This window comes from Cryptomeria japonica, chromosome 2 (genome assembly GCF_030272615.1).
Source record: "Cryptomeria japonica chromosome 2, Sugi_1.0, whole genome shotgun sequence".
NCBI classification, from domain to species: Eukaryota; Viridiplantae; Streptophyta; class Pinopsida; order Cupressales; family Cupressaceae; genus Cryptomeria; species Cryptomeria japonica.
Genome location: NC_081406.1, coordinates 380,892,535 through 380,914,289, shown reverse-complemented (window position 1 = coordinate 380,914,289; position 21,755 = coordinate 380,892,535). Strand labels below are relative to the sequence as shown.

The 21,755-nt window shown below is 37.6% G+C and overlaps 1 protein-coding gene across 2 annotated transcripts in view; it reads right to left on the bottom strand.

Annotated features, from left to right (window-relative positions):
- Window positions 1-21,530, bottom strand: part of LOC131026958 (protein ABCI12, chloroplastic) — a 39,176-nt gene extending 17,646 nt beyond the window's left edge. For both annotated transcript variants that reach the window (XM_057956959.2, XM_057956953.2), the window contains exons 1-3: window positions 21,065-21,530; window positions 18,783-18,899; window positions 17,480-17,716 (exon numbers count right to left, since the gene is read on the bottom strand). In XM_057956959.2, the coding sequence (XP_057812942.2) occupies window positions 17,480-17,716; window positions 18,783-18,899; window positions 21,065-21,418 (708 nt within the window). In that variant the 5' untranslated portion in view covers window positions 21,419-21,530. The remainder of the gene's footprint in view (window positions 1-17,479; window positions 17,717-18,782; window positions 18,900-21,064) is intronic.
- Window positions 21,531-21,755: the final 225 nt, after the last annotated feature.

Sequence of the window (21,755 nt, the reverse complement as noted above, 5' to 3'; positions counted from 1 at the left end):
CCTACTTAGTTCGAAAAACCTAGAGATCAGTTTTTGCCATACACAAACCATAGATGATAAGACACGATCATCCTCATGTTAAATTATTTTTGCCCTTTCTATGAGACATTTATTGAGTCTTGGAACTGGAACAAATTGGTCAGGCATTAGACATTAACTTTTGAACAGATATATACATATCTCTTGCAAAAGTAAAGGCACCAAACACATTAGGGTGAGTCTGCATCTAAATGTACAAAAAGTCCTTTTATGACAAAACATATAGCCAAAAGCATAGTACATTTTAGGAAACAAATTGCATAAGCTTCACCAAAAATCAACGTGTAGTGTTTCTACTGCCATGTCAAGAGGGATGACGAAAGAAACAATATGATTTGGGTAATAGGAAATCAAGAACTTGATGAAAAATGGCAAATAATGAAGGGGGTCAAGATTCCAAAGAGAAATATGCATTTGTTGTCTCCCAAGATAAGAAACAAGCCACTGGGTGTTGATACTTTTGATTTGGTTGCATCACAGCATTTCACTTGTTGTGAGGAATGGTATCATAAATCTTACTGCAGATAATACGGAATCCAAAATCAGAATCTATAGGAAATGGTTGGTCTGATACAATAGAGGGTAGAAGTGATGTTTATGTTGTTGTCAATGATGATATTAAGCATGTGTCTCAAGATGTTATGCAAACTCCAGAGATAAAAAGATAATTGATATCTATTAGCCAACTCACTTGAAACCCAAATATCAGTGAAAATTCAGTGGTAACACTTGGTTTTTGATGTGACACAACCTAGGGTGGTTGTCCTTGGCATTGGACAAAGAGGTTTGCATGAAATTGTTTATCAAAATTTGCATACTCTTACTATGGAGGGAAAAAATGGTACTTTCTGGAACAAAAAGTATGGCCGCCACTTTCAATGTCTTTTTACACTTAGTTTAATCGATATGGTCCACAAGCTGCCTCATCAAACTTATTTTAGGTGATTGGACCAAACCACTTTTGCCAAAAGAAAAAGGAAAAGTAGAGTGGGAAACTATGAAAGTTGCATATGTAGCATGAAGCATTATGCCTAGGTCTTGGCAGAATTGCCTCCAAATAAGGTGAAATACAAACAAATGGTACTCTGAATAAGTATAATTCCTATTTTTTTGCCAAGATTCTTTGCAGCAAGAAGAAAATGCTGTGGGGAGACCTTTGCTCCTACTTTCAAAATGGTCACTTTCTTGTTAGTACCCTCCATTGCAAGCCCAATTTGATGTAAAGCTAAGTTACCAATTCAGGTATGTGTACATTCGTATATATATATATATGTATTCAAACATCAAAATTATAAAATATAAACTATCACTACCATTATTACGATGATACAATCCATAAAATGTAACTTTCCCATACATGAATGATAAATCCATAATTGCCAATAAATATTCATATATTTTAAATGTAATATCATATTCATAATTTGCAAAAATGATAATATTCAAGTTTCAAAATGTCATGAGACAATGAAAATTCAAATTACAAGCCATCTATGGGATTTAATCTCCATATTCATCTTTATCTGAAGCATCCAACCCAAACCCAAGGTCATCATTTGGTTCAAATTCAGCATCCATTGAACCACTATCCATTGAAATGCCACTCCCACTAGCTATGTCTCCCTCAAGTTCCATAGCTGCCTCGTCTATAGAGACTTGGACAAGCTGTGCAACTGTAGCATCTAAATCAGCACACTCAAGGGCTAGATCCCAATTCCTTGTTGCACCCGCATTATATTCAGGTTTCTTATGTGACAACAAATGAAGGTTGGAGTGTATATAGACCAAATCCTCTGCTTTCTTTGCACCCAAACAATTACGTTTGACTAGGTGGATAGAGGAGTATGTACTCCAATTCCGCTCAGCTGAAGAAGAACTTGCACCTTGTTAAAAGTTAAAACATCATTAGAAATTTATAAATTATAAAATAAAATTATGATAGCATCAAATGGAATTGGAAAACTGTAAAAATAAAAAATAAAAAGATACATACTTGGGAGAGACGTTTTATTGCAAGAGGCTGCAAGAAAATGGAGCCTTGACCATGTACATACCACCACTCATCACCATTCACCCCATATCTAGCATGAAGAGCTACAGTATCATGATATTTTGTGGATACAAATTGGCCAAACTCCCTCAAGACAATATTTCTTGTCTCCTCATCTTGATATATCTTTTTAAAGGCAGCCCCCCTATAGCCAGTAGCAACCTTTGCATCTCTATATGGTGGCACCGTCCTTGGTGTTGCAAGCATCTCTACACTATAAAATTTTGGCACCAAAGCAAATGCTAAGAGATTTAAGGGGGTGGTCATCTTGTTCCAACGGTCAACAACAATTTGTTGCACAACTTTGAAAAATGTTTCTATTGGGTCATTTTCTTTTCTTTTTATTGCTTCTCTTATTTTCTCCACCATGCAATCCATGGCACCATAAATTTCACCCAAACATGAGTGACCAGTATCAGCATGCCTAATCATGCTCATGATGGGCTTGGTGAAATTCAAAACATATTGCACATTATCCCACCATTTCTCATTTAGGATCAATGCTCTTACTTTTTGAGCTTTTTTTGTGTTGAACTGCATCCATACACTCCACAAGGTGTTGATGACCATAGAACTCAAGGCCTCTCGCACCTTCACAAGTTGTCTTAAGATGAGCATATGAGATGCAAATTGTGTTTCAGCAATCTAACATGACATAAAAAAATACACATCATATATCAACTATAAAAAATTAAAAATTAAAAATTAAAAAATAAAATTTAAATTAGTAATTACCTTCAACAACTCCAACTTGGAGAAGGTCCTAAAAATGGCTTGTGACATATGATGATTAGTCGCAAACATTTTAATCTCCTCGCTCTCCATGTACACTTGTTTCACGCAATCAATTTGTGTGCCAATCTTTTGCATGATTATATTGAGTGAGTGGACAACACATGGTGTCGAAAAGATGTGACCATATATAGCCTCCACTATAGTCCCAACTGCCCTACAATTTTTAGCACTGTTCGTTATGACTTGGACAACATTTTCAGGCCCCACCATGTCAATGGATTCTATGAGGATATTGGCAATGAAACTTGCATCTTTCACTTGCCCCTCACAATCCACCACTTTCAAAAACATTGCCCCTTTAAGGTACACTGCTATAACATTGATCAATGGCCTATTTTTACAATCTTTCCATCCATCAAAAACAAAGTTACCCCGAGTTTCTGGGACGGGGACAGCAGGGGATGGCGGGACGCGTTTCTGGGACGGCAAATTTTTTTGCCAAATTTGGGGACGGCAAAGGGGACGGCTATATAAAATATAGGAAAAATTTAAAATATATAGGAAAATTTCAAAATTCTAAATGTTCATATGAAAACATGGATAAAGCATGCATACATACATTATATTCATATGAAAACAATAAAACATGGATATAGCATGTGTATGATACTATGAAAAGTTGAAATCATTTTAGAATGTAAATTCTGAACATACAACATTGTTAATACTCGATAGACAATATGCAATTATGCATTCATAAATCAGAATTTCAATTCATTCAAATTGTCAATATGCATATCAATAGACTCGGAGGTTAAATTTTCCCTACTTCTATCGACGCAATTTCCCCCCATATTTTTCAACGAGGGTTTGGGGGCAGCGCCCCCAAGGTGGGGTCAAGGGGCATCGCCCCTTGCGAGGTCAAGGGGCATCGCCCCTTGCGTGCTCCCTGTCGCGATACAGGGCAGGGTCGAGGGGCAACGCCCCGCGAGGCCAAAAAAACTTATTCTTTAATAAAGGCGTTGGGTGTTATTTTCTATTGACTCGCCGAGTTTGGCGATTTTCTAATCTCTGTGTCAAAATGCCCAAAGGCTACACTGCTGCCATATAGTTTCATTGTCAAAATTATGAATTAAATTAATAAATTTAAAATTTAATTAATGTTATCTTTTAATTTTTTTAATTTTTAATAACAATTTGAATTAATAAGGGGCCTATATTAGAAAATTTAAATAAAAAATTGAAAATACAACCTTTTAAATTTTTTTAATATTTTTTAAGGGCCTTAGATATGGGGGACGTCTGGCCATCCACGAGACGGATTGGGGACATCCCAGCCGTCCCCAGCCGTTCCCGGGACGTACGGACGTCCCCCAGAACTAGGGCAGGCGTCCCCCCGTTTCGGGGACGTCCCCTCAAAATACAAGGCAATTTGGGGATGGGGGGAAACGTCCCTTGGCCGTCCCCAAGTCCCCGAAACATCCCCGGGACGGGGACGGGGGTTTTCAGGTCGGGGACGCATCCCCGGGTAACTCTGATCAAAAATGATGGACATACCTGTTTCTGGCCATGTATCTTTGACAACTTTCAACTGTGTCTCTACAGATGCTTTCTCCTTTGCCAATAAGGTAGTTCGCACCTTTTCATACCCTGGACAAACATAATCAGAAGGTGTATTGCAAAGGGTATGCACCATGCCCCGAAAGTAAGGTGATCTAACAACGTTGAAAAGAAGCCCATTGCCATAAATGCTATGCCCGATGCTCTAATCTGCAATCTGTCTCATTTCATTTTTTAAGGCAATATCCAATGGGCCTCTTTTCCGTAAAACCACAACATTCTCTAGTGCAGAAAGTGATGGTATTGGCATGAAAGGATGTGGGCCAGCCGGTCTTGTGGAGCCACTGCTACTAGAAGGCCTCTTCGAGCTTGCCTTGGTAAGAGGATGATCAGTCTTTGCTTTGCCACTTCTCCTGTCAGCTTCCTCTTGTTCTCTAATATATTCCAAAACTAGAGCTTTTGGCAGCCCATTGCCATCTGATCCCAGACAAAATTTTATTCCACGTCTGGGGATGAAGCAAAGGTGACAATTCACTCGATAGTATGAGCTGGTATACTCGCAGTGCCACAATGGTTACACCGCCAAAGAAAACTCCCACCACCAAACATTTGCTTGATCATTGTTGTATAATGCCAAAGTGGTGAGTCAACATCAATTTTAAAGGGGGGTTATGTTGAGTTTAGGCCTGGGCAACTGAAATAGAACTTGCACTTGCACTTCCAGTCTGAGCCATTATGTATGATTATATGAATAATGCACCTAAAATAAAAATAAAAAGCACAACATTATTGAAAACATTTGAAAAAAAATCGACATTATAACCCCATACTATGCATATAAAGCGTAAAAAAATATACAATACTTCTTTAAAAATTAAAAATTAAAAACTTGGAAAAATTCTTGAAAACTTGGAAAAAAATCAGATTCACTCACCTTTGATGGCTAAATCTTTCTTCTCCAATGATTCCTACGCCTTTGATGCATGTCTCACACCTTCGTAGCCTTCACCTTCGAAGAAAAATGCAAAAAGCTTCAAAGCCTGCTTGGAGAGAAAAAAATCTTGAAAGATGCAAATAAAATGAGAAGAATGATTGTATAGAGGAATAAAATGCATAATAGGGGTGAAATTAGGGTTGAATGGAAAAAAAGATAATAAAAAAACTGTTTTTTATTAAAAAATTGCACTTTTTGACCCATGGGCCTTGTTTTTGGGAACCCACAAGCCTTGGTCCGCCTGGGTCCGCCCGAGTCTGCCATGGGTTCTCCTCGGGTGCAACCCAGGCAGTTGGGTCCTCTGTGGATCCTACGAATCAAGATCCACACAAGACCCAGTTGCCTGGGTCGCACTCAGGGAGAACCCAGGTGCGGACCAGGCTTGGCTTCAAACTAGGCTCGGACCCAGCTCCGATTCCAGTCTGGGAAAGGAGAATCCGGTATCTGAATATAAAGTATATGAATAATAAAATGAAAATCCAAGAGCACTTTAATGAATGGGGATGTAGGAGGCTTAAACAATACAATCAAAAGGGTTCTAGGTGTTGGGGAAGAACATCTAGGATGTAGGCAAGTAAAGTCCTTGTATGGACTTGAACAAGTTCCATAAGCCTAGTACATAAAAATTGCTCAGCATTTATGATATTCTAGATTCAAAAGAAATTTCTTCGATTTGTATCTCATTTCAAAAGTAATGATAATGATATTGTGATTTACATTGTCTATGTTGATGATTTATCATTTAACCATCATTGATAGCAAGGTCAATGCTATTTAGAAAGTAAAATCAGATTCATGATCAGCTTTTGACATCGAAGAGTTGGATCTCCTACACTGTCACTTAGGTCTAGAACTTTGGCAGCTTGATCATGTGATCTTTGTCTCTCAATTCAAATATACCAAACATCTTCCGGAGAAATTCAAAATATTAAATTGCAATACCTTATCTGCACCTATGAAGGCTGTACATAAACTTTCAAACCACACTGATTCATTGCTAGTCAATGAATCAAAATCTTGACAACTGGTGGGCAATTTGATATATTTTACATCCACTCGACCCATGTTTCATTGTCGATTATCTTTCTCAATTTCTGTCATGACTGAAATTAGTCCATTGGCAGAAACAAACAAGTACCTTCAATATGTCAAAGGTACCCTCGACTTACGCATCTCGTATCAAAAACCTTCAGTGTTAGGCTATTATACTACACAAGCTCTAATTCAGTCAATTCTATTGTAATGAGGTGTTCCACTACTAGCTGTGTTTTGCTATGAATTTGCGAGTTATTTCATGGCAAAGCAAACCCCACCATATAAGGCTAGTGCAACTTGTGAAATTATGTAGTTGCCCCAGCTGCTCTATGGCTTGCACCTAGATCCAATTACAACTACTCCACTGTACTACGATAATCATAGCGTTTTGAAATTGGAGAACCCAATATGCCATTTCCAAAACTAAACAAGTTGAGGTTATCATCACTATATTTGACAACTGGATTATGGTGAACGCATATGTCTTCATTAGTGTTCCAGTGAGGAGCGGAGTACAAATGAAATCACCAAATCACTTGAGTGTACTAGACATAATATATAAACACAATGCATGTTTAAACATAAGGTAATTTACAGACTATTTATGCCTGCTAACATAAGTTACAACCAATAAAACTTCCTCCCTCTTGGAAAAACCAGCATACGCACAAATTCCATTGGGTACCCATTTCCCCCATTTTCCTCACAACAGCCTCTGCAGGAAAATTGATGCCCCTCTTGGGTGTTTGTCTACTAAGTATTCCATTCTTTCTCTTTGTTTCTTCTGCTCTTCCATACAAAATATCAGCAGACATTTTTTCCTTTCTATACTATTTTCTGAGTTCTTCAAAAGAATCAGAAGTGCACACTTGCTAAGCACTGGGATTTGCAAAAGGGTGTCCGCTAGGGTTTTATGTTCTGCTATTTAAGCCTTAGGTTTCCATTTTGCTTCTTGTAATTTCAGGCATGATCTTGGATGTTGTGTGGCATGAGCATACAAGAGGAAATAAAATTAGTTGTAACGATAATGATGCTAAGAATAATTAAAATGTTGAAGAACGCTTCGTTGCTTCCTTTCTTCCTGCAAGAAGCGGTGCTTTGTTTTGCTGCTGGTCCAAAATTGTTATTTAGAAGAACAATTTTACATAAAGAATAGCAGTTCTCTTATGTGTTTAACAACTTAACTGCACGTGCTCAAAAAGAAAAGATGCTACCATTCTTGTTTAGTAAGAATTATTTGAATTTTTGAAAGAAATATTTTATGTATTGTGTTGGAAAATTTAGTTGAAGGCTTTAGAAAGAGGTTGAGAGTATCTTTCCCACTTTTGTCTGTAAAACAATAGCAAACATTTTTACTTGAATATGTGGATAATCGAAAGATGTGCCCTATGATTGCATTTGGATGGTATCTTTCTTCTGTTTTGATGAACTGGAAGAAGTTTTGAAATGAATGTTTTCTACTCCACTTTTGGTGTTGAAAATAGTTCTTGGAATGTGGCATTTGGGTTTCTCTGGTCTAATTTGTTGCCTATAATTTTATCTTGAATCTAATAGCCTTTTTGAAAGATTTCAGCATTACTCTTACGTCTTACTGCTGATCATATATGAATCCACTCTGAGAAGATGAGAATTAGAAATGTTTCTGGATGTTGTTTGAATAAATAATCCTTTGCCAAAACAATCACATAAAAAGAGGATTTTCTTGCATTGTGGAATTTTCACAAGAGTATTTTTTATTTGTTTATTTTTTGGTTTTTAGGTGAAAGGCAACATACCAATAACAATCTTAAAAAATCTCCTAGTTCAAGCATTTTGGGTGAGATAATGAGCATACTTTGGAAGGAACAGCAGTTCTCATTTCTCTTATGGACGAAGCAAAAGCCTCAAGGAAATCATGCCGTCAGGAAGGATTTACATGACCCTCTTATATGTTTGTTGTTTGTTTTTGAATATAAAAAGTTTTAAATTATTGAAACATGCATAAGATACTGTTCTCCCTGTTTTACATGTTCAGAACATTTGAGAGTTAATAATCATAAATCTGTTTCAGCAAGTTGACCTTTTTGCTTGCATTACTTTTCAAAAATACTACTTAAATGATTTGTTTTATTATGCATGCTTCAAGAGCAAATAAAAAACTTGCAAGTGGTAATAAAATTTTAATGTTTCTCTATACAATGTTGTAAGGGAAAAATGCTGATACACACTAAAACAAAATTTATTTTTGAAAATAGAGAATTGTTGACAGTTAAATAATATCTTGAAATTGCAAGTCTGCCTTTTTGCATTTAACAACTTCGTGCTTGGAAACTGTTGAAAGCAATAAACATGTTAAGTAACTTTTAACTTTTTTTAACCTCTTTATGACAATTTCAGGATGAACCAAAGAAATTAGCGTCAAGAGAATTCGAGCTCAAACCCACTGGCTTCAGGAGCCAGTAGAATCCTTTTGGCAAATAGAGACAAAGCCTGCAGTAACCATAGGGGCAGAACTGATACCAATTGAATCATTGCAGTTAATGAGAATCAGTTAACTAAGCTACTATTCGCATTGTTAGTCAAATTTGCTAAAATGCAACTTGAAAATCTCATTGTTTGTCAAAATTGGCTAAAATGCAACTTGAAATTCCCTAAAACAATCAAATTCAACTTGGAAATACTCTAAATTCAACTAGGAATGAAGAACGACAATTGTAAAGGAGTACAGAGGATGTAGATGGTTTTGAGATGATCCAATCACCTCGAGGTCAAACAGAATTGAAGTTGGCTCCAGCAGAAAACAGAAAAAGAAAAAAACATTGTTAAGCAAGGGCAGTTCTGCAAATGACAGAATCTCCAGTTGCACCAGGTGGTGGTTGCAGATATGGTTGCAGATATGCCATGATGGTTCCACACATATGGGGAAATTCTTCTCATCTAGCAGTTTTGTCAAATGGAGTTTAAGAGTCAAAGGACAGTTGTAAATGATGTATTTGTTATCACTACTTAAAAATTGGGTATTCTTGTCCCATATTTGGCTAGAAGTCTGCAAAAATGTGTTTAGCTTGGCCTTGTTACCTCTGAGTTTCTTGGGTCAAATGAGGGTTTAAGGTTTTTGAAAGTTTAACCCCTCCTATGTTTGAAAAACCCTTATGTTCTATTTCTGCGTTAATTTTGCCACTTAAAGAAGGGTCGGTTTATCGTTAAAAGTGTTCCCCCATAGGTTTTTCCCTAGACGGTCTTTCAAATATTTTCAAAATTTACGCCTTTGCCTATGTCTTGTTCTAATGTTTGTCGGGCTCCTTAATAATTGTGCAACTCATTCTTAATCCTACGGTTGTCGTTGTTTCGCTAGGCAAAGATGCTAGCAAGTTAATGTTCGTGAAATAGCGAAAAGGCTAGGCGGGCCCAACCAGATGATTGACCATCTGATTAAAGGACTGCATCTTGTTTTGAATCCAACGGCTCGCATTGCTTCGCTAGCCCAAAGTGCACGTGATTTACCCTTTGCGAAGTAGCGAAAGACTTGGCGGGTCCCAGAGGCGAGTAAGGTAATTGGTTAAAGGACAATCAGCTCAGAAAAGATCAATGGCTCGCGTTGATTCGCAGCCTAAAGATACCCGTTGTTTACCTTTCGCGAAGTTGCGAAAAGGTGGAGGGCCCGGGCGAGTTGGTCACGGCAAAGGTAATAGACGAGCAAGTTGCTGAGATCCAACGGTTGTCGCTACTTCGCGAAGATAAGTGGCCTGAGGTTTAAGCTCTGCGAAATAGTGAAAGGGTCGGTGGGCCCAAAGGACAGGCAAGTCATAAGTTTTAAAGGCCGATTAAGTAGGATTTAATCGGACGGTTGTCGTGGATTTGCAGCCTCAAGTCAAGCGGAGGTTAGTGTTCACGAAATAGCGAAATGATGTGGCAATCACACGATGGCTGACATGGCAAGACAGATGGGTTGTTCCGTGGAAAGAATTAGTGACTTGTCAAATACACATGGCCCTGAAGGGTAGTTGAGGGCCCGCCTTGGTTCAACCGGCAGTTATGTTGAGAATGGTGAAGTAAAACACGTGGCGGCTTCAGAATGGAACCCGGTGGAACTTCCTGAGCAAATAGCCGACTACCACATGGCGTTTGTTAACCGGTGATGCAATAAAGCAAGTGGTCTCTGAGTTAAAGGGCCCACTTGGAAGGTCTAAAGCGTGTTAAATGGTGTTCATCTCGTGGTCGATCCAACGGTTGTCGTTGTTTCGCAGCCCGAAGATGCCTGCAGTTTAGTCTTTGCGAAATGGCGAAAACCGTTAGCCGTCATGGTTGAGCGCAGTTAGTTAAGAAGACTAGCGGTCACTGTAGGAAGTAAAGACCGAGCAAGTAAATGATGATCTAATGGCCGGCGTTGTTTCGTGGGGTAAAAGTGTGTATGGTTTAGTGTTCGCGAAATGGCGAAAAGAAGGTAGGGCCCGTCACTAACACAGAAAGACCGGAAGGAGTAAAAGCAGTGCAGGTTCCCGAGATCCAACGATCGCCGTTGCTTTGTGAAAGAAAAGTGCGGGGGTTTTAAGCTCTGCGAAATGGCGAAACGACTAAAATAGAGAAAAACTTAGAGAACTTGTGGTCCGTTGGAGCCTGTTTTTGAATTTGATTTTTACGAATTCAATTTTGAGGTGATGGCCGAAGCATGCGGGATTAATTTCTCAATTCAATGCCAACTTGCCGTATTAAGGTCCGCATCAATTGAATATTGGTACCATCTCGACAAGTTTGTTGCAGAGGAGCTGGTGCAGAGCAAGTTTCTTCAGGCAAATAACCAGGTCTTTTCTGTGTTTTCCTTGCTAATTGCAGTCTGAGAATCGGTGTTGCTGTGTGAATTGTTTCATTAGAGTTTTGTGCAAATCTCAATTGATATAATTGCATTAACGGGATGGCGCCAAGAAGGGAGTTAACAGGAAAAGTAAATTACCAGGATAGGAATATTTGTGATGATTTTCTGGAACAGCTAACTATGTCTACCAATGTCGGGGCCAAGGCTAAAGAATTGGTACCAAAGAACCCTTGTTTAAGAATCAGGGATGGCCTATATGACAAAGGTAATTGGTTAAGGGATCCACAAATAGGGATGTCAAGTTTAGGATTGTTCAAAGTAGGTTTTAGTCAAAGACATTCCCTTGCCCCTTTAAACAGTATATGGGAATTGGATGTGGGGAAGCTTATAGTCCCTGGTGTATTCATGGATGTAGATTTGTTGACTCTAATTGCACAAAATTATGACCCTATAGCTAGATGTATCAGGAATGTGAAAGGATCAGCCCTGATTGAAATTAAAGATGATGAATTCAGAAGTGTGTTTAAGCTCAGTGAAGCTTCAAATTTGTTAGAGCCTATTGATTTTGAATCACTGGCCCAGGTTTATGATGCACAAAGGGATCACCTTAGGAGTGGCCCATTGAAAGAGTTCTTTGTTAAAATAGGAGGGTTAACAGTTGTAGGCCCCAGTACAATGGAACCCTTCTCCCTGAATCTGTTTACTCTAAGAGCTAAGGGTATGTATTGGGCACTTTGTCAGATTTTTGGAGAAGATGCTGAGAAAAACATGCCAACCCATTACATGTTGATGATTGCACAGATTCTAAACCCCTCTCTGGCAATAACATTTGATTATGCGCCATACCTCACTGATGCAATTCATGCAGGGCTAGTAGGGATAAAAAAATGGTAAGGTGGATAGACCGTTTGGATGGTATTCTCTTCTAATGCACATGTTTTTGTTCAAGGGTGTTGATTATTTTGCAAAAGAAATGGATTTGGTTAAGGTGAAAGATAAGGAAGAGATGCTTGTTCAACTTTGGAGCACTGTTTTATCCTGGGACAGAGAGGATGCTAGCTATCTAAAGTTTGACAGATGCTTTGCATCTAAGATTAGGATTCTTTTGTGCACAGAAAACCTTAGGATTCCTAAGGCTCTCTTGGAATTCCTCAGGCCCAAGGAGTTTGTAGAAGGTATTAAGATTGTTCATAATTGGGGAGATATGTATTTGTACCTTGTTTCTACAGTTTTCAGAGTATATGGTTTCAGAGGCACTCCATATTTATTACCTTATCAAGTCCCACTGAAGATAGGAATTGCTGAAGTCTTAAGGCAAATTGGAGATGTACAAGAGGCAGAGCTGACAAATAGGGGTAAAGGGACCATTTTCCCAACTATTACCATGGCACATCACTTTGTGATCACTAAAGGTGGCTGGAAGTATTTTGAAGAATTCTTTAAACCATATAGATTGTCAGCTACTGTTTCAAGATTTGCAGACCCTGAAGATTTTTTCAACGGCATGTTTAGAAAGAGAGCAGTTTGTAAAGGTAGGCCTCACCAATTTCAGTTCCTTGAAGATCTAATTAGGAATGAATTCAATTTGGATGAGCAAGAACTGAGGAAAGAGAAGTGGGTTGCATATAAAAGGGCTCTTGACTTCATTCATCAATTTGATAGTAGTTATGACCCTCTTTCTAGTTTCAATCCCTTTGAGGAGAAAATCAAATTCTTGATTCTTTATTTTGAAGACCTCATGCAAACTTTGAAAGAAAAGAGAGAGGCTATAATGAGAAATGATCCTGACAGGGTTAAATTGGTTCTAGCTAATCCTGCCTTTGCTAAGGCTATCCCACCTGGTGATTATGTAATGCACAAGAAATCAAGATACAGTGTGATGATGCCAGTGACAGGTGAGCCTTCCACTTCAAGAGGGAAAAGAGCAATTGAGGATGTCATTGACATCCAAAACTCCCCTAAAAGGCAAAGAGTGGGGAAGGAAGTGCACAAAGGAGCCTCGGTATTCTCCATCTCAGTCCCCTATCCACATAGGAGATGAGCAGGCGGTGGCCGAACAGTTGTTACAGTTAAGGAGTCTCGGGGAGATTGCCTACACATATGAGGAGACACAAAAGGGGATGCCAGAAGAGCCACCTAGTGTTGAAATGAACTTGACTGATGGTGAGCTCAAAGGTAAAGAGTTAGACCTTATTGTCAAGCAAACCAGTGAGGAGTTCCTGGCTGATAGTAACTTTGTTACAACAGGGGCCTTCATGCAATTTGTATGGAAGCAAAACATGGAACAATTTAAAGCCAGATGTGAACAAAGGAAGAGTGAGCAGCCTCACAGAGATGTAACTCAGGTGGAGGAAGAGGTGAAACAAGAAATGATTGAAGAGTTCAAGACCATTACTCCTGAAAAGGGAAGAGAGATGGTATCAAAAGCTGGTGTTTTAATCCTCCCTGAGTGGGATATAGCTGATGCTCTGGTACTTGAAGTAGTCAGAAAGGAAACTAAACCCATGGAAGGAGTGACCTTCAGCAGAGATAATGCTGCTTTAGTCATGTGGTCACTAAAGAAGGATGAAAATAAAAGAAGGAAAGATGTATCAGATTCTAGTCTCCTAGGACGCATGATTGTAAAAAGAGTCCAAGATACAGGAGTGGTGGAAGCTGCAAGCACAGTCTTGGAAACTGCAAAGTTTAGTGTAGCAGTGGCAGAAAAAGAGGCAAAAGAAAAGGCTAATCTCCAATTGAAATTGGAAACAATCTTAAAGGCTTACAATGAGGCCAAAGAGAGAGTAGCCAACAGAGACAGTATTATTGCTAGACTTCAGAGTCAATCGGCAGGTCAGCACCATCCAGGTGAATCCTCTACTCTTATGATAGCCTCTTCTCCAGCAAGACCTCCACCTACGAGCCCTATCATAGAATATCCCCCTTCTCCTATGCCTTTTGGTTTCCAGTCAGTTGAAACTGTTCAACATGAGTTGGAAAAGTTGAAACAGGCTCAAGCCCTGTTTGCAAGCAAATATGAGGAATAGGTAAAAGCCACAATTTTGAAGTTTGCTGATTCAGTTAGGCCCTCTGTTGTTCACATTTCTATGAAGAGAATTCTGAATATTTTGACCGAATTAAGAGAAGATGAAACCACCTTGGAACCAATTCTTAATAAGTGGATGTCTAGAAGTAAAGAGTTAGAGCTCATGTGTTCATCCCATGCAGATGCAGAGGCAAATGACAATCTCAGGTCCACTAATGAATTCATAAAAGAAATGAATATACACTCAGAAGAAAGGGCAGGTGTAAAAAGAAAGGCCCAACTATATAGAAAGGAATATTCTGATCACAAGTATGAGATGTTTCCAGGAGGTTTTGTTGGTCCAGCTCTGTTAAAAGAGGAGAAAGCATGGTTAGAAGAGCTGGATCACAACTTGTCCAAAAGGGTAAATGAAATCATTAATACTGATGACGCGTCCTTATTTGTCAAGACAATTGAGGAGATTGAAAAGGTAAAATCACATTATGGTTTCATAGAAATAGAGATTGGGCAGTTGAGAGTCACTTGGAAAAGGCTGGAAGGAATGAAGAAGAAGATTGTTAGCTTTTCTTGGCCGAATGATGACGTGTTCCAGGAATGGAAGGATAAATATATCGGACAAAAAGAAGAAGTTCCCAAACAGTTAGAAGATCTTGCAATGGGACAACAAGTTGAAGAGGCCGTTGATACCGAAAAGGACTTGTAACTGTTTCTTGGAGAACATTGCGATTTGTAACAAACTTTTCTTAGGTTTGTCCGAAGCTTGTATGCATCCATGATGTTATAAGTGGATACCAGGACTATTAGGGAGGGGATCACAAGAATTTTGTAAAGAACCTCTGGCAAAATATATCTAGGTTTTTGGTTCTCTCAGAGATTACTTTGAATTATGTAACACTTTCAAAAATGAATATGAAAATACAGATCAATACTTTTCAGGCCTAAATCTGTGTTGTCTTCTGGTGTGCATTCGTTAATTTTGCTGGTTTCATTTTGAGTGATATAGGGTTATTCAAATGAGCATGGATTGTAAGGCAATCTTATAGACATATTTCTGGCTTTTCTCTTTATGAGAGGAATTAAATGTGCATGAAATATTTCTATCAGTAGATCAACTGTTTGCTGCTTTGAATTTGATGAACTGTTTTAGTTAAGTGGGAAAGGACCTATGTATATGTTAGGCATGTATGGGGTTCATGAAAGCCGAAGTGATGAAATGTATAAGAATGTTAAGTTTTGAAAAATCTTGCTTGATTTAGGTGACTCTGTGGCCCGGATAAGGCACTGGTATCAGATTGTAGGATTTCTTTCTATCTTTCTTGAAGATCAATACTGAAAATGAATACAAGTTTTTCTTTTAGTGTTTCAGTTTCATTGAGGTGATGAAATCCACGGGTTTTTAAGCACTAGTTTACTGTGGATCTCAATTTTAAAGTGTGAAAGTATTCACAGAAAGTATACCCACCTGAACTTTGGATAAGTTCAAAGTGTAGAAGGTCTCAAAACCTTGTTATATGTTACTCTTGAGTTCCATTTCCCTGATCTTTTCATATGCAGACAGAGTTGATTTATTTCTTACAGGAAGGATAGAAGGGAAATCAAAATTTGAGACTAACAATATTTTCCTCTTCTTTGGCTTTTGTGCTTCTGTTCTCAAGTATATCTTGGTCTAATTGTATAGATACTCCCTCAGCGGTAATTGCAAGGCAACCCAGAAGCAATCTAGTTGAGGCTGGTTTTGAAAACCAGTTAATTCTTCAAAATTAAGTGAATAAGGAGTTGAGCACAGTAAAGCAAAGTATTTTTTAGACAGCTACACAGCATTGCAAGTGTTAGGATAATGTGGTTCTGCAGATTGGTGTCCTTGATTAACAAGTTGCTGATTTCAAAAACCACCACCTGTTTGTCTGTTAAGAAACAATGCACAAACTTTCTCTCTTCAACAATCTCTTGATTTACATCCTCCTCCATTCTCATACCAAACGAACATTGAGTTATGTCATGTAATGCCAGATCACAAATCTAACAATATGCTTATGGACATCCTTCATTAAAGTGTCCCCCTGTTGATTTAATCAAAAAGCATTACAGCTTCTTTTCCCAAAGTCTTCGCAAATTTGCAATAACTACAATTCTTTGGCATTCTTACCATTCTTTCTGAGAAAGTGCTTTTGTTTCCTTCCTCGTCGTTGTCATCTTCTTCAGGATGAAATTTATGTTTTTTGCTTTACACAGTTATCCTTGTCTTTTATTTTGTTTCCAAATTTTAAGGCACAATGTACAAAATCCTTATTAGTATCTGACGATCCAACCTCATTATATGCCGTGTATATTTAATGTCATTGCTGAGTACTTTAAGTCCAAAATAAATCTTGCTTCAGTGCAAGCTATGTATTCAATTTAATATACTAGTTTACTATTATCCCTCTTAATGTGGTTGGTAATTACATCAATTTATAATCTTCATCATTTCATTGGATCAATTTCCACATTATATATTTCCTGAATCATCACCATACATAATATAAATACCAAGGTAAACAATCATCACAGTTGGTATTTCAACACAGATAATCTGAATTTTAAGGAAAGATGGAGTGATGGAAGTAAGCATCCACCTATAGATCAAACAAGAAGCAAAAACACATGTTATTTTCCATGCACACCAAGGTAAGGAATCATCAATGCTAGTATTTCAATTTTCAACACAGACTAAAGCAAAAGCAACCTGAATTAAAGGAGAATTGAATGATGGAAATTCCGGAAGCAAGCATCTACCCATAGCTCAACTAAGGAACAAAAATAAATGTTAAGGCCCTGATTTGCATTTCACTCAACACTAGACCAACCATATCATGCCCTCCGGTAAATTTTAGGAGTGGAATTGAATGGCACATATCCTTCAGGATTAAAGTCAAAGATTATGGTATCCTTCACTTATATTAAGAAGACATCAGAAAACTTGAGACATAAAATGACTAATTGACACCAAAGTGCCTTCAAACTGACAAGAAGATATAGCCACTGCTAACAAACGAATAATTTATCAGAATCCTCCTACTCCCCCAATACCTGTGATGAATTAATAGTAATACATTCTACATTAACAAATAACTATAATAGATTAGTTATACTTATAACTTACAACTAAAGCATGCCAATATGATTAGATTTCAATAAATGCATGCAAAAATGTAACAGAATGAGGACTGGAACCCTCTACCATACAATTATCATAACAACTTGACTTACCGTGAATGACAAACAAGAAGCTGTTGTAGCTAGTGATAGACCTTTCCTAGTGAGTTGTAGCGGACCAATCTTCATAAGAACATATGAATACGCCCCCAAAGCTGGAGGTATGCTTGGCATGTGCAGCATGGATGGCGGAGGTGTGCGCATCTGAACTAAAGACGGAGCTCCATCTGTACCCACAGCCAACATGACAAACAAAATGCCTGAAAGTAAAGTTACTCGGAGAAGTTGATCCTGCCATATCAATAAAAGATGCTCTAATCAGAAATTTCAATATCTAGAAAATGAAGCTGCTCCCTTGAGGGTAATCATGCTACAAAACCTCAAGGACATCCAATCTTGCAACATTAAAGTTGAAACAAATCCTCAGGATACTTTACCCTCTTGAAACCATAGATGCTGTTGCTTTTTAAACGAGTAAGACCCATCATCGAGCCCAACTCTCCAAAATACAAATATAGCTTTATTAGGTATATGGAACTGATTTGACAAATAAAAGCAAATAAGGCAAGTCACAATAATTGAAGCACCACGTGATTGAGACCCTTTCCTAAATGAACTGGCGTTGAACCCCTAAGAATTGACCCAGAGATTACAGATTGTCATGTACCAACTACTAAACGTATACAATATATTAAGAGGTACCATGCAAGATACTTGCATAGAAATCATTGCACAAGATCAGGTGTACAAGTATAAGTTCTGGATGCCACCTTTATTTGATGACATCTCTCCCTGCTACTCTTTAAGGGGGTTAATTGATGAGAAGGTTTGGCAAGTAAATGACATCTTCCATGATTCCTATTTAGGGAGTACATTGGAGGAAATGTTTGACAAGCAGTAGCCATCTTCCTTGGGGCCCTCTAAGATTTGTTTTAAGGGGGATGTTGTCAAAACCATCTTATCAGGCCCACTGAGTTATCCGATATTGTAGCAAACCTTGAGATTGATGTCATGTAGACTATAGAGCATTTAGTCTCCCTACATGTTATAGGTGTAATATAGAGGACTTTGCTCCACCTTTATCTATCATGTAACACTCATTCTTTTTTTGTTTTTAATTGAGAATGTGCACATGGTATCTTGGTGTTCTTGTACATTGACCTATTTATGTGTCAATTTTATTTTCTGTACATGATGGGATCTTGCTCTTAATTCTCACAGTGCCAGCATACAATTGACAAAACACATTTTGTAATCAAAAACATAATGATATTAACAAAACCATATGCATATCTTTGTTGTCTACAGTTTGAATTTTCTACTTGACTGCATTATAGAGAAAAGTGTGCAGTCATACTTGCCAAATGCCATGTGGAAGTGTCCACCTGGATAAAAATATCAAAAACAAGACTAATCCCAAACGAATAACCATGTGAGACCTTGCAGGCAACACAACAAGGGCCAGAAGCCATGCCTGCATCAAGATGCAATTGTATGAGTAAATTAATGGTGCAAAGTTGAAAGGATACATGAATTAAAATACATTATTCTACATAAGATTAAGATAATTTATAGCTTCCAAATAATGGTATGAAATGAAAGATGATTGACAATAATCTCAATAAAAAGTCGAATGGATGCATTGTGGAAGAAAAGTTAAAGCAACGAGTATTAGATACGATTGTAATGTTGAGGAGGTGTGTTCCATAAACTTCATTGTAGTACATGTTAAAAATATGAGAGAGATAATTTTTATATCCTATATATTAATGTGCGCTTTATTTTGGTCCTAGATATGCATGTAAGCTTAGCCATATGCAAGAAATAAATATACATACAAAGTTTGCAATAAGTATTCCTGCAATTGCTGACTAAGTATACACCAATTATGCAAAATGGAGCAGAAGATTTAAATACATGTCAGGCACAAAACGTAAATTTTTATGGACAATTGAAAGTCCAACATCATTCTCAAAGCACTTACCTGGAGGAACTCACTTTCAGTTCTAAAATTTACAGAAGAACTATATGCATTTTCTACAAATAATAATAAGACATTAAGTTTTATTTCAGAATTAAGTTGGAGAAAGAAATCCACTTAGTCTCTCGTATAGGGAATAATCTAGAGTGGGGTGTTTTAAGAGGTCTAGTTGTTCGTAGGAAAAGGAAAATAGTTTCTTTTTAAGTTAGAGAGGAAAGGAAGGTTTTTACCAGTAGTATAAGTTCATCTAACATTAAACAGACAGTTATTGTTGCAGTTTACGATGATATGTATATGTTATTCCTGGGAGAAATATTAAGCTTCTAAATCTTTTACGTGTAAATTCTTTCACTTTTGTGGGTGGTAGAATTATGCAAATTTTGAAGGTGGAATCTCATATTCTTGACTCAAAAGAATTGTATAGCCTGGAGACAGTGTGGCAAAGATTTCCTTCAATTGGATTTCTTGTGTTTTATGTTTGTGCCCATCAGATTTTCTGCATTAATTGGTGTCTGAGAACCCAATGGCTCGGATGGGAGTTCATGTCAATTGGCTCAAGAGATTTAAAAGGAATGCAAGGCAGCAGATATATATGATGGTAAAAATGCTCGGGTGGTTGGAGGCTCTTGAAACCAGTTTACAAAATAATGATTCTGTTGAGGAAGGAAAACCATGGAGCACAAATTCAAGCAATTGACACTATGGATTGGCTGATACAGGCTGTAATTGAGGAAAGCACTTAAATTTAAAGCAGATGTTTCTGAAATTAAAGAAATACTGAACCCAGCTCTATTTATGACTTGGGTTTAAAAGCCTGAATGATAATTCGATGTGTATAACATCGAGGGAAATGACCCTAGAAGAAAAATTTGCAGTTGCACCAATTAAATACCATGGTGCTCTATGGTGAAACAACTTGAAAAACATTAGGACAAAGAAAGGGAAAAATAAGATAGTGGACCAAGATATTAAAGCGCCTACAGGCAAAGTTCCTACTTATTCTTTAGATTATCAACAAATGTTATTTAAAGATTCACTAAACTTAAAACAAAAGGGAATTTATGAGATCCCAAATCAAGATTGGTGTTTAGGAAAATGAAGAGAAGGCAGCAGCAGGGTACATTAGTTCGCCATAATCGTAAGTTGATAATGAGTCATCCTTAATTAATGTATACACAATTAATGAGGCATATCAGTGTGCTTTTAAAGAAGAAAAAAAAGTGTATAGGAAGAACCAAATATTGAAAGAAATAGGCTGTAATATCCCGAAAAGAGGAAAGGGAAGCTCCTCCAAATCTAATAAGGAGGAACATCAGAGATTGCAATATTCTGCTGGACTCTACAACATAAACCTCTGACTTAAAATGCCTGAAAAAACTTTACAACTGTAAGTATCAGCTGCTAAAGCGATGCTTCTTCTTCTTTAGAATTCGGTATCGATCGAATAAGAATAATAGTGCTGATTATTCTTGAAAAGTCAATCTTTCTTCTTCTTCTTTTTTAACTCTTTGTTACCGTTTGGCCCGAAATAGTAACTTGGAATGATTAATGATTTCACAGAGACATTATATAAAGAGCATACACATGGAAATGTTTTTATTCCATTCAATGAACAGGGAATTAAAAAGATGTCGAAGGTAAGGAAGAAAAGGATTTACCTGCTTGACTCTGGGATCCAAATTATGAAGAAAAGTGGCAGGAGATGCAATGTATTGAGCAAGAGGGGCAGATGTAGCCCCTGCCACCATTCTCAATAACTTATCAGCACCCACTATGCCCAATAATAATCCCTTCCTCTTCCCCTGCCCCTCGTCATCACCCCGTGCCTTTGCCCTTAACCTTATCAGCCCGTGCCCATTTCCTCTACTTCTGCTCTTTAATGTACAAACTTTCAACTTCCTAACACCTAACAAATAACAATTGTACTTCTCAAAGCAGGGACAGATTGACTGCAATGGCGCCCTTGCAATGGTCATGGGTGTTCTGAAATCCATAAACAAATAAGCTGGCATTCTTCCTACTTCATGCCTCCGCTGTATACACTATTTTCCTGCTCTGAACTCCTCCGTTGTTTACACTTTTCTCTCAAAAAATGAAGCAGTCGAATCCTGATAAAATAATAATTATAGTATAGGAAAGTGTAAATAAAAAATATATAAATAAATGAATAACAAGAACAGAGTTGTAATGGTGAAAAGTGTGTATTTTTGTTTTTTGTTTTTTTTCTTTCGGATTTTTTTTTTTTTTTTCCTAGTCTAATTCAATGATTACAATGGAAAAGGAGGAGTTTTGGTATGGTTCTAAATTAATTTATTATTATTATTATTAAGAGAGTCGTGATAATCATCA